A 12790-nucleotide genomic window follows, 5' to 3' on the forward strand; every position below is an offset into this window, starting at 1 on the left:
CATCTGGCGGGACACGCTAGGGTAGAGCAGCCCTGGACAGGGTGCCAGGTGCTCACGTGAGAGATGCCTCGGAGCACGACTCCCGTGTCCTGGCGCTCAGGCGTGCAAAAGGCACACATGACCCACGAGAACATGCCCAGCGAGCGCTGCCCACGCCGAGGACTGTGCCACCGGGGCTTCCCCGGGCGTCCCCTGGCACACCTCCGGCCACGTGGCTACGACCCAGGGCAGGGGTCAGCACCGGCTGCCCAGCAGCTCAGACCTTCCCCGCTGTCACGCTCAGGTGGCCTGAACAGAACGTCCTGTCACCTTCCACTCACGCACAGACCGCGGATCCTGCCTACTTTTTCAGTTTGCAGCTGCTCCGGCCTTTGCAGGTGACGGTGCCCACTGGGAGCCCGGCCCAGGCCGGGGGGAGGGGCCGGCCCTCCTTGGCCCCCAGCAGCTCTGCAGTCAGGGCCTGCTGCTGGGCAGGGGCTGGCCCACCCCTGCCTCCAAGCGCCAGGCCACACTGACCCTGAGCCTGCTGGACCCCTGGATGGAGGGGGGGCCGCCTGAGTGAGAAGAAGGGCCGGGGCGGTTTCACACCCTCCTTCCAGCAGCCCCCGGCCGCCCCTCAACCTGTGCCTCCGTTGCACAGTGGAGACTCCGCAGCGATCAGGAGTCACCCCATGGGTGACTGGCCCAGCCCTGGGTGCTGGAACGTCTGCTGGGGGCACAGGCTCAGCAGCAGGGCTCCCTGCCCAGGAATTTTTCATGCCTTTGTTTGGGGAGTGGGAGAGGCAGCCTTCCTCAGCGCTGCTGTGACGCAGCGGTAATTAACGTTTGCTCTGAGAGCAGAACAAGGCCCGTCTCTGCGGCTGCTGAACAGCCGTGTCAATTTGTGGAGGCCTGTGAGCCGCCCTCGCCCCAAGCAGGTAGCTGCCCAGGTTTCTGGAAGGGTCTCGGTGACGGAGGCCAAGCTCTCCAGACCTGCTGTGCAGGTGCCCCCAGGGAAGCAGGCACTGTCCGGCGACAGTGTCTGTGCCCAGGCCCGTGGATGGCTCAGGTGCCTCCGAGGGCTGGTCGGGTGACATGGAGGAAGGGGCCGGGGCACATCACGGTGACGGCGAAGGTGACAGTGCTGATGATGAAGATGACGGTGATGATGGGGGTGACACTGAGGAAGGTGGAGATGACGACGACAGCGGCTCACACTTATGAAGCCCAGACTGCCAACCAGCTGCTGCTCTGAGCTCTCCACCCACACTGACTAATTTAACCCCAAGCCACCGCAGCACGGAGGCCCCCCGTCTCGGCGGACGAAGAACTGAGGCTCAGAGAGGTGAAACGAGCAGCCACCATCACCGAGAGTGAAGGCAGGGGAGCCCCGGGCTCCAGGACCCACCGGGGGCTCTGTCCCCAGCATGCGACGAGGGCCAGCACTCAGGCCCTGGACGTCAGGAGAGGCGGGGCGGGGGCCCAGCGGAGCCCTGCCTGGCACTGGGTGGGGCTGTATGTGGGCATGGGGCTCTGCATTCCCAGTAAGACGCAGGGTCTCATGAGAAATCTCCAGATTTTAAAATATTAGCAGCGAATTTTTTTTTTCTTTTTTTTTTTTTTTTTTTGCGGTACGCGGGCCTCTCACTGTTGTGGCCTCTCCCGTCGCGGAGCACAGGCTCCGGACGCGCAGGCTCAGCGGCCATGGCTCACGGGCTCAGCCGCTCCATAGCACGTGGGATCGTCCCGGACCGGGGCACGAACCCGTGTCCCATGCATCGGCAGGCGGACTCTCAACCACTGTGCCAACTGGGAAACCGGCAGCGAATTTTTTTTTGAAAATTAGGCCAGTTAGGCCAAACAAAGCCGCATCCAGCTCATGGCTTCTCATGCTGTGTCTCAAGGCCATGTCCACCCATGGATGGGTCCCTCGTCACATCACATCCGTGAACGTGGGCGACACGCGGTTAAGCCTTGGGCATCCCCACGTCACATCTATTAGCGTGAGTGACATGGTGGCCTGGGAGGTGGAAGAGCTGAGCTTTGGGGCTTTGGGATGCGGGACCCTGAGCTCACATCTGCCTCTGACCTACACGGGGTGGTCTTGAGCTCCCAGCGGGGTGCCTCTCCCCAGCCACTCATTAGAGTCACATGGCCCAGGCTTCAGGCTGACGGGGTCTGAGGTCCCTTGGGTGAGCTGAGGCGCACTCAGGACTGTAACCCTCTGGGCTGACTGAAGGAGGGGCAGAGGGGCTGGTCCTGGATGACTGGTCCTACTGGTTCATTGTTTGCTGGCTCGACCAGGCTGGGAGGAACTGGTAGGCAAGTAGAGGGGCGTGCTGCCTCCGGAGCGGGATTGGAGCTGGGGGCGAGCAGGGAAGGGTACAGTTGATACTGGGCTCGCATCTGGGCCAAGCAGTGCTGCCTTTCTGGTCAGCGGCCATCAGGGTCAGGCAAGAGCTGGTACTTCCAGGGCCCAGAGACGCCTCCCTGAAACGCTCAGGTTTGGGCCTTCAGCCATTCCAAAGGGGAAACCCTCATTCTTGGCCTAGTTGGAAGACAGTAATAATATTGAGTGATGATGGTGGTGATGGTGGTGGTGATGGTGGTGGTGATGGTGACGGTGATGATGGTGGTGGTAGTGGCGGTGATGATGGCGGTGGCAGTGGCGGTGGTGATGGCGGTGGTAGTGGCGGTGGTGGTGAAAATACAACCACACGGTGTATCATGATGAGTACACACCCAGCACTGTCCCAGTGCTTTGCATGTATTCACTCATATAAGCTGTACACAATCCTGTAGGTGGGCTGTTGGCTCTGTTTTACAGAAGCGTAACTGAGGCACAGAGAGGTCATGGTACTTGCCCAGGGCTGCACAGCGTAGGTGGCAGCACAGCGTCAGAGCAGGCGTCTGCTCCAGAGCCCATGTCTTGGGCTCCCACCATACCCAGCACATCCCTTGGGGCCTAGGGGCTGTCCCCTGCTCTGTGGACTCCCCGCCTGGACCCGCACCCACACCAGGATGACGCCCTCCAGGACCCGCCCAGCCCAGCGCAGCCCCGTGAAGGTCGCCCCACTCAGGCAGCTCCCACAAGACAGATGGGGCTCTTTTTCTCTCTTTGTCCTGATTAATTGCCTCATTCAATTCCGACTGTATTGCAGTTAAACGTTAATTCAGTGGGACTTAATAACGTGAATTCATTTGCAGTGCAGCCTGTGCTGCCTGAAAACGGTGAGCTCTTTGGTTAATTATAGGCTCCGACTCGCTGGAAAGCACCCTCACCCCCTCCTCGACGTCAGATCATTTAGCTGTCACCAGTGGCACCGTCCGAAAGCGCAGAAAGGATGGAACCGGGCCTGGGGTGGAGCAGGGCCAGGCCTAGGGGTGCTTCCAGGCTGCCCAAGGGACAGGTGCGCTGCGCCCAAGGCCCGGCCCCCTGACGGTTTGATGGGATTGCAGTTTCCACCTCAAGGGCTAGTTAGGCATAAAGAGGCCTGATTGGGGGTGTCTGGCAGCTCAGCTAATTCTGCAGCATCAGAGGGGTTCCTGTCCCCCACAGCCCCCCTCCAGGCCGCGCTCCCACAGGCCACGAGCCCCCAGTCCCCCCACCCCTCCCTGCTGGCACAGAGAGCGTCCGGAAGTGCCGGTCATGTGGCCGCACGACAAAGCTCAGTCCAAGCTCGCTGCGCAGTGAAGCTTTGCACGTTCTGGCCACTCGCCTTTCCAGCCTCATCTCCCACCTCCCCTTCTCGCCTTCCTGCTCTGTCTCTGGGTTTCAGCCACCCTGCTAGAGCCAGCCAGCCATGAGGGGTGGACCTGGCCTCTCACCGTGGTTGTACGGCCAGGAGACTGGGCCCGTGGTCCCTTCTGCCATTTGTGAAGGGACACGCGCCCTGGAGGTCTTGGGCCAGCCTGCAGGGTGCAGTGCGAGGTTGGGGGCCAGAGGGTCCACGGGGCTGCTGTCAGCCTCAGGAAGATCCCCCTGTCCCCAGGGTCACTCTCCACCTGCTAAAGCAGAGGCAGGCCGCCACACTCGGTGAACTCTGTCATTGGACCCGGCCCGGCCCTCGCCCCAGGGCGCGGAGGGCGTGTGCGATCGCAGAACGGGTCTGGTGGAGGGCCCCACGAAACAGCACGTGTCTGTGGAGCACGTCCTCATGTCTGCCTGGGGCCCATCACCCTCCTGTGCGGCCCGGGGAGATTTATTTTCAGCAGCGTAATTCACTTGACATAAACGTGTCACAATTACAGTTGCTGGGAAGAGATTCTTTATGGTTTATATTCTTTTAGGGGGAAAATTGCTGTGGTTTCTTTTTAAAGCTCTGCTCACTGAAAATGGAAAACAAGGATTTGTTTGCACGATTTTCACAATCTTCCCTTAACCAGCTGCGCTACAACGTGGAGCGGATTCTGCTGGGGCACCTGCAGGGAGGGCAGGGGGAGCAGGTGGCCCCCACCCCGCCAGGCAGCACCTGCAGCACAGGCTGTCCTGACTGCTCGTCTTCCACGGGTCCCAGCCCTCACTGCCCCCCGCCCTCCCTGCGGCCCCTTCAGGCCACCCGAGGCTGGGCCTCTCTGTCTCCCTGCCCAGGCGGTGCCCAGAGTCCCTCCCCTGAGCCCTGGTCCTTCGGCCTTGTAAGCAGCCAGGGGCCCCTCGCATCTCACCGCGGCACCCCCGCTGCCTGGAGAGCTCAGCACCTGGGAGGGAGCCTGAGGGGGCGGGGGGCTGCTCCACGTGTTTCCTGGGGTTACCGGGTAGCTTGGGCCTGCTGGGGCGTGCCGGTGCTGGCCTGCATCTGCCCGGTCACGTGCACTCCTTGTCTCACCTCTGCCTCGCCTACCCCACAACCGGCCCCCTGCCCAGGTCCTCGATGGAGCCCCCACCCAGGGCTTGCCTAGGCCCCCAGATCCCTCCCGGCTCCCGGTGCCTGGGCCCCTGGTCCTGCTGGCTGGGGACACCCCCATCCCAGACCTGAGGCCCCAAGTCGGGGCGTGGAGCGGCCAGAGCCACCTCCTCTGGCCCTCCCCCCCAGCCCAGGCCCCTCCCACACTCTCACCTTCTCAGCCCCTAGCACCTGACCCGCCTGTGGGGCGCTGACTCACCTCTCTCTCTCTCTTCCCCCCACTGCAGTGCGACAGCGAGAGCGACGGGGATGACAAGGTAAGCCTTCCACCCCCTCACCTGCCCCTCCTGCTGACCTGGACCCCAGCAGGCAGGGCCTGGACACCAGGCAGAAAGGTCGTGGTTCTCCTGTGGGGTGTGCGGGTGACTGTCACCTCCCTGACCTGGCTGAGGACCAGATGCGGTAGACATCCACGCTGGGACCTGGGACACTGCCCGGGCCCCTTGGGACTGCAGGACCGGGCCTCAGCTCCTGGCCTGTCAGCAGCGGTCTCAGTCCAGGGTTCCCTGGGATGGGGGAGCCATGGGCAGAGCGGGGGCCACACTCTGTTGCGTTTCCATGCTGGGGGCCGTAAATATCACCCCAAAACAGAGACTTCCGCTAATAGCAACAGCGCCTGGCCCCTCGCAATTCCCTCCTACCCCCCGCTTTTCAGGAACAATGAAGTTTCTACTAACTCGGGATTTATGCAGTGAGGGAGTTAGCACAGGGACAGCCGCGGGGCCTCCCGGAGGTGCCGGCATCCTTCTGCGTTCCTTTCCGCAGCCCCTGCCTTGGCCCTTGGGGTGCAGGAGACCTTGGTCCTGGCCATCTGCAGGGCCCTGTGTGTCCTGGGGGAAGGGGAGGAGCTCTTGGCTCAGCAGTTACTTGCAGAGCACCTACTGTGTGCTGAGCTCTGTGTGGGCAGGGATGCAGCTGGGCGCGCCCCTCGGGACTGGCTCTCGGGCAGCGCCCAGCAGCAGCGGGCACAGGCGTGAGACCCAGCGGGTGCAGGCGCCTGGCACTCACCGCCCCAAAGCCCTGTGGGGCAGGGACTGTCGCCATCTGATGTAGAAGTGGAGACCGAGGCACAGAGAGGGTAAGGAACCTGCCTGAGGTCACACAGCTGGAACCCGGGCAGGCCGGGCACGCCGTTCTTGGTGAACGAGCTAGCAGCCCACCTGAAGGGCCTTCGGTGGTGAGACGGCAGGAGGTGGCCGCGCCGCCGTGGTGGAGCCCCTCGTCCTCGGGGTGGGGCCCCCCGGGGGTGGCGCTGGGCACCAAGGAGGACAAGTGTCCAGGCAGCGGGGCCAGTGTGCACGAGGGCTCTTCGTGTGAGGCAGATGGAAGGGCAGCTGAATACCAACTGGCGTCTAGGCAAGTTTCTGTGAACTGGAACGTGGTCCCGTCGGAGGGGTCTGTGCGGTGTGAGAGCCTCAGTTGCTGCCTCTGTGGTGTGTCCTGACCTGCGTGGGCAGGAGCTGTGGACGGACAGACGGCCAGCCCCCCTCGTACAGGCTTCACGCTCAAGCACAGAGCAGCCTATGAGCACATGAGCAAGTGTGGAAAGAACCCAGGCCGGCTAGCAGGGTGCTCAGGGTCAGGGCAGGCCTGCAGCGGATGCCTGGGGTCCGGACGCCCAGCCTCATGAGGTAGGGCACGGGTCTGGGCTGGGCGAGCGTTCATCCCACGGGCCGGGAGGGGGCAGGAGTCGCGCGGCGAATGGAGGAGGAGCAGGTGTGGGCGGCTGAGCTGGGGGTGCGCCGCCCAAGGCGAGGGGCCCAGAAGCTCTGTGTGGAGTCCTTGCTGCGGTCTAGACCATCCGGGGAAGGTGGCCAGAGGGCAGGGCAGCTAGGAAGTGTCTGTGGTCCCGAGTGCTGCCCCTCAGCCGTCCTGTGAGTGGACAGGGTGTCGGGCCGCCGGTGGGCGCTGGGACAGGTGCCGCGTTTCCGCAGGAGCTGTCGCTCCTGGTGTCTTTTTTATATAAGTTTATGTGTTTAGTTTGGCTGTGTTGGGTCTTCGTCGCGGCGCGCGGGCTTCGCATTGCGGTGGCTCCTCTTGCTGCGGAGCACGGGCTCTAGACGCACGGGCTTCAGTAGTTGTGGCTCGCGGGCTCAGTAGTTGTGGTTCGTGGGCTCTAGAGCACAGGCCTCCGTAGTTGTGGCTCGCGGGCCTAGTTGCTCCGCGGCGTGTGGGATCTTCCCAGGCCAGGGCTCGAACCCGTGTCCCCTGCCTCGGCAGGCGGATTCTTAACCACTGCGCCACCAGGGAAGCCCCACTCCTGATGTCTTTAATGTACTAGATCGCAGCGCCTGGGAAAGTGCTGCGCTGGGCCATCACCTTCAGCACCTCCTTTAATTGCAGATCTGCAGGAAACGCTCTCTGAGGCCACGGGCTGCTTTGAGGGGGTGTGGGGAGGGGCTTCTGAGACCCTGAGGCAGCTGACTGCTCTGTCCAGGGGCCCCTTGGTCAGCGCTGGGTCTGGCATGTTTCACCCTCCACCCCTTGGTCCACCCCTCCTGCCAGAGCGAGGACCCTGGAGTGGAGACCAGGCGCTGGAAGGGGCCGAGCCAGGGCACAGCCCCACGTGGCAGCTCCGACCAGGCACGCCGAGAACTTCTGCCCAGGGCCGTCAACCCCGGGCACCGAGGCCAGCAGGCTGTGACCGAGGGCTAGCCGGAGGCCGTGGCTTTGGCCTCCTCTGCATTCACGCCCACCCGCGCCCTGGCCGTGGCCCCGAGCTCAGCCTGGCCGAGGGCTGATGGGCACAGCAGGCGCGGTCACCGGGGGTGGCCCGGGAGCTCGCTCTGGTCGGGTCTGGGGTGGGGTCTGGAACCAGCAGTTCCTCCTGACGACTCCCCGTGCAGCGTGAGGGAAGAGCCCCACTCGGAGGGTCTTTGGGAAGGCCAGGGTCCGAGTTGCGGAGGCCTCTGCTGGGAGAGACGGGGTTCTGCGCCAGGGCTGACCCCGTGGCACTCTCACCGGGCCTCGGCGGCCAGGGCTCCCCAGGAGGAGGGGCAGAGCCCAGTCTTCCCCGTGGTGACTGGCGCCCGGCGTGGCCATGGCGGTGGGCCCCCAGTGGGCTGCACAGGCGATATGGGCATGTGACCACCCCTGGCTCCGTCGCGGGCAGGCCTTAGGGGGGCCCAGGCAGGGGGAGGGAGAGAGAAGCCTCCCACTGTCGCCACCTGCTCCGTGAGTGATGGGGTGCCTCTGCTGGGCTATGGTGAGCTCTGAGCTAGCACCGGGTGACTGGGCCTGCCACTTGTGGGGCGATGGGCCCCCTGAAGTGGGCAGAGCCGGGCCATGCTGCAGAGAGCCTCTCAGCTGATGAGCCAGGGAAAGGTACAGGATTCCTCCCCGGTCACCCACGTCTGCCTTCTCCATGAGCACATGGGGCTTCTGGGACACTAGGGTGTGTTCCAGACAGCTGGAGATGCAGGCCAGAGGCCAGGCCGAGATTCCATGCAGCGGACCATGGTGCCGCTCGGAGAAGGGGGCCTGGACGGAGCCCAAGAGCTGCCTGGTGGTGGGGAGGTCTTGGGGCTTCCCAGAGCTGCCCCCTGGGATAGGGCCCCCGCTAGGGCCCCAGGGCTGTTCACCAGCCAGCATGGACAAATCTTGGTATTTCTGCCGCCGGGACGGGGATGTGTGTGATCAGCACTGGCTGGGCTGTTGTGACTCGCCAGGCCCTGCGTGGCTGCCTGGGCTGTAGGTCTGGAGGCTGCAGCTGCCCTCACCCTGCCCTCACCAGCTCTCCTCTGGGCGTGGCACAGTTTCCTTGCTCGCCAGCTCACATCTCTGCCCTTACAGAAGGATGCAGAGACCTCTGTTGCCTACGCGATAAACTCCCTACCTCTGTCCTGGCTTTCAAGGTGCACACGCCAACTGTCTACCACATGGCCCCGTGTCAGGGAGGAAGCTGTAATGGAACTGGACTAGAGAAGGAGTTTGCATTTCTCACCTAAAGGCCCAGATGTGGACCCTCCCGGCTGGCATGGCCTGTCTGTGGTCATCAGGCTTCTCTGTCTTTCTGCTTGGCCATTCTTGGCATATGGCTTCCTTCCTCATAGCCACCTCTTGATCCACAGAAGCAGCTGTAGCACCAGCCATCTTACCTGCATTCTGCTTTCCCACATCATTGATCTTACAACCTGACTGATCGCCTCCTGCGTGGTGAGGCAGCGATGATGTTGATGTAAAATGTCCAGTGGGGCCGAAGCAGAAGGAGGGAGGGAGGGAGGGAGAGAGTGGCTGAGCTCAGAGAGGCCACACTGTAAAAAGTCATGGCAAGAAATTCAGCTTTTGATCCAAGTGTGGTGGGGAGCCACCTTCCTGGGAGGTCCCTGACACACAGCCTCGCCCTGGCAGTGCTCCCCAGGGACACGAAGACACCGAGGGTGTCACCTGCGGTCCAGACCGCTCTGTTTCCTCCATGGCAGTGACCCCCGGTCACTCGAGGCTGTTTGGGTCTGAGTTGGGGTGGTGGGTTTGGAGAGACCTTTGGAGTTCCTTCTGTCCTTTACCCGAGCTGGGTTTCTGGGCAATGAGTAACTTCCTCTGGGCCCGTCCAAAAGCAGGCGCAGGTCAGAGGGCCAGGGTGGACACTTGCCTGGGACCTCGGCCAAAGTTACCATCCCCCGCCTTCCCCACCCCCTAGGGCGGGGAGAGCAGAGAGAGGCGTCCGCCCTCTGCTGCACTCCGGGGCAGAGCCCTGCCTTTCCGAGGCCGCGAGAGCACAGGTGGCAAGGAAAACACCGTCCGCTGACAGCAGTGCCCTGGCCTCCCCTGGAGCCTGGCCGCGAACAGGCTGAACGAAGCTGGGACAAGCTTGACTTGTCACACTTCTTGGTGCACAGCAGACTGGAAGCAGCGGTCAGAAGGCCCCCGGGCTGCGGAGACGCAGCTGGGTGTGCAGGTGGGGCGGGAGAGTGAGGGCGGAGCCCCGTGCGGGGGTCTGTGGGCACTAACTCCACACCCGTGCTGGGCGCTGGGGACGGCGTGCCGGGCAGGCAGCCCCAAGGAGGCCTCCTCCTGGGCAGGGCAGCGGGAAGACCAGGGCTCCGTGTCTCCTGGCCGGTTTGCGCCCCCGCGCCCGCCAGCATCTGAGGTCAGGGTCTGAGAGCAGCTGCACCTCCAGGGCCTACAGCTGCCCCTCCTGCCCTGCTTGCCTCCCCGGCCCCGGGCCCCTGCCGGCCCACCCGCCCCTTGCCCACCGGCCTCGGGCTCTGCCTCTTGGCTCGAGGTGCGGACATGCTGAGGACAGTGTGCCTCCCGGACACGGACAGCCGGAAACCCGCGAGGCCTCTCCAACCAGCCCAGCCCCGGAGGGTGACGCGCAGACTTAGGGACAGACAGACAGATGGAAAACCTCTCCGCCGCCTCCCCTTCTGCGGGACCAGGCCCTGCCCCGGGGGCAGCCCACGCCCGGGATGCAGGCCCCCCGCCCCCTGAGACGCTCCCCTCGCCACAGAACCCCTACATGCTTCCCCACGCCCCACCCCGGCCCTGCTCTGGGCGCTCAGTGCTGGCGGGGAAGGCGGCCTGAGCTGCCAGGAGGCTCCGGAGCCGGGCGGCCAGATGGCTGCGGTTGGTGTCTAACTGTTGTTTTATTGGAAAAATACGGGGTGAAAAATTGTGTGGGGCTCGTCAGGCAGCCTGCTGGTCCGGGCCGGCTGCCGTCTGCCTGAGCAGCCCGGCCAGCACCCAGCCCTCTCTTGAGGGGTGTCTGTCTGGCCTGCCCGCCAGGCTCGCCCCTCCAGCCCTCCAGGACGTGCTCCCCGCGCTGGGCTGCGGGAACGGGCAGGGCCGGGGATGGGGCCGTCAGGTGGCTGGCCGGAGGGCCGGGTGTCCTCCGAGGGCAGCCCTGCAGCCCCGAGCCTCGCTCTTCTCTAGTTAAGCGTTGCGAACGGGGGTTGTGGCGGTGCCTGTGGCCCGGGGGGGAGGCTGGGGCTTGGGGGGTCGGCGCTTGCTGCTGAGATGGCCGGGCGGGCGTCCACCCCCCAGGCCCCGGGTCCGCCTCGCTGCTCGGGGCCCTCAGTCTGCAGTGAGCACGGACGCTGGTCCAGGCGCTGACGCCTGATGCCTGACGAGGGCCTCCTCTGAGCCCCCGCCTTCTCGCCTCTGACACGAGGCTCGCTGGACCCACCCCTTAGGTCCCTGTGGCAGCCAGGAAAGGGCACGACAGCCCGACAGCAGCTCCGCGCAGCGCCCGGCGTGCGTCCCTGCCGCCCGTCTCGGGGCAGCTCCCCTCTGCATCCCGCTGGTACTTGCCTCCCACGCCACCTCCGCTGCCCCCAGTTCCCGCAGGACGCCCCTGCTTGCCCTCGGAGCGTCCCTGCTCACAGAGGTTTCCTCCGTGTGCCAGCCCGGCCCCGCTCCCGAGAACACCTTCCCGTAGTCTGTAGGCGGTGCACCCGTCTTCCTCTCTCCCAGCCGCGGGCCCCCCTCCAAGGCCGGGTGCTGGGGGGACAGAGGTGTAGGGAGCTGGTGCTCCCCGGTGCAGGGGGTCCTACACCGGTGACCTCACCAGGGTGTCCTCACAGGGGCTCCGGGCTGTGCACCGTGACCTAGGGCTGCTCCAACCAGAGCGTGTCTTCCCACGGGGCTGCCCGAGGAAGAGGAAGGGCCTTTGGCGGTTTGCTCACTGAGGGTCCCAGGCAGGCACGGGGGCGGCACATAGGTCCCAGCAAGGACCACGATCCGATGACTGAAATGTAGCCCGCGCCTCCTGGGCCCTGCACGCGTCAGCTCATTCCGCCCCAGATAACCCTCTGACGCGGCATCTGTCCTGCAGCCCCACCTCAGCGAGGAACCCGAGGTACAGAGTGAGGATCTGCCAGGACCGGAGGCCTCGGGGGAGTCAGGCACCGTCAGGCTACTGCAAGAGTCCCAGCAGGCGCGGGCGGAGGCCTGGGCTGTGGATGCAGGGGTGGGAGAGGCGCTTGTGTCCTACAGCTGCTGTAACAAATTACCATAGACTGCGTGGCCTAAAACAGCTCAGGTTTACAGTTCAGGAGGTCAGAAGTCCAAAATGGGTCTCCCTAAGCCAAAACCAAGGCGTCAGCAGGGCTGCTTCCTTCCAGAGGCTCCAGGGAGAACGTGTTTGCTTGCCTGGCCGGCTTCTGGAGGCTGCCGTGTTCCTGGGCTCGTAGCCTCCTCCCCTCGTCACTCTGACCTCTGCTTCTGAGGTCACGTCTTCTCTGACTCTCCTGCCTCCCTCTTATGAGGCCCCTTGTGATCACATTGGGTCCATCCAGGCCCACTAGGGCCTGTGGGCTGGGACGCTAGAACCCGCTGATGCCTTCGGGAACCCACTGCTCCCCTGGGACGGCCCTGGGCACGTGGGGGGCCGCAGGACGCCACGGGATAGAGGTAGGGGAGGGCCTCAGTCTGGGAGGTGCTGGGTCTGAGGAGCCTGAGGGGTGTCCCAGCATACGTGAGACAGGTGTGATGGCCGCCAGGGACAGAGAATGGGGGGTGGGCACCGACCCGAGGGGCCCCGTCCACGAGCGCCGTGTAGTGTGAGGCCCGGCACAGCAGCGAAGGTGGGAGTGCCCGCTGTGCTCAGCAGAAAGCTGGGTGCGGAGAGTTTAACTTCCTGCTGGGGTCACACAGACCTGAGTGCCGGGCGGGACTTGCACCTGCACCTTCCAGCTGAATGGGAACGCTGAGGCCGAGGAGGAGCCGGGAGGCTGGAGGAGAAGGCAGGAAGCCTCCACGGTGGGGGCCAGCTGCCCCTGCTGCCTCCCCTGCCCTGGCCTTTCCAGAACTAGCTGAGCAGGACCCCGGGCAGCTCCCGCATCCACCTCCAGGTCTCCCCGGGCTCCCGCAGGGATGCACCGGGCTGCCTGGGCGCTTACAGGGAGGTTGTCCTCTGGCCCTGGGGTGTCCATACCCCTCTGTGCCTGGAGGGGTCGTAGCACCTT

At 64.6% G+C, this 12790-nt stretch overlaps 1 protein-coding gene across 6 annotated transcripts in view; it reads left to right on the forward strand.

Annotated features, from left to right (window-relative positions):
- The window catches only part of FBRSL1 (fibrosin like 1), an 86920-nt gene that overhangs the window by 47767 nt on the left and 26363 nt on the right, over window positions 1-12790 (forward strand). For all 6 annotated transcript variants that reach the window (XM_079942633.1, XM_079942634.1, XM_079942636.1 and 3 more), the window contains exon 5: window positions 5111-5140. In XM_079942633.1, the coding sequence (XP_079798759.1) occupies window positions 5111-5140 (30 nt within the window). The remainder of the gene's footprint in view (window positions 1-5110; window positions 5141-12790) is intronic.

Source organism: Stenella coeruleoalba (assembly GCF_951394435.1).
Source record: "Stenella coeruleoalba genome assembly, chromosome: 14".
NCBI lineage: Eukaryota > Metazoa > Chordata > Mammalia > Artiodactyla > Delphinidae > Stenella > Stenella coeruleoalba.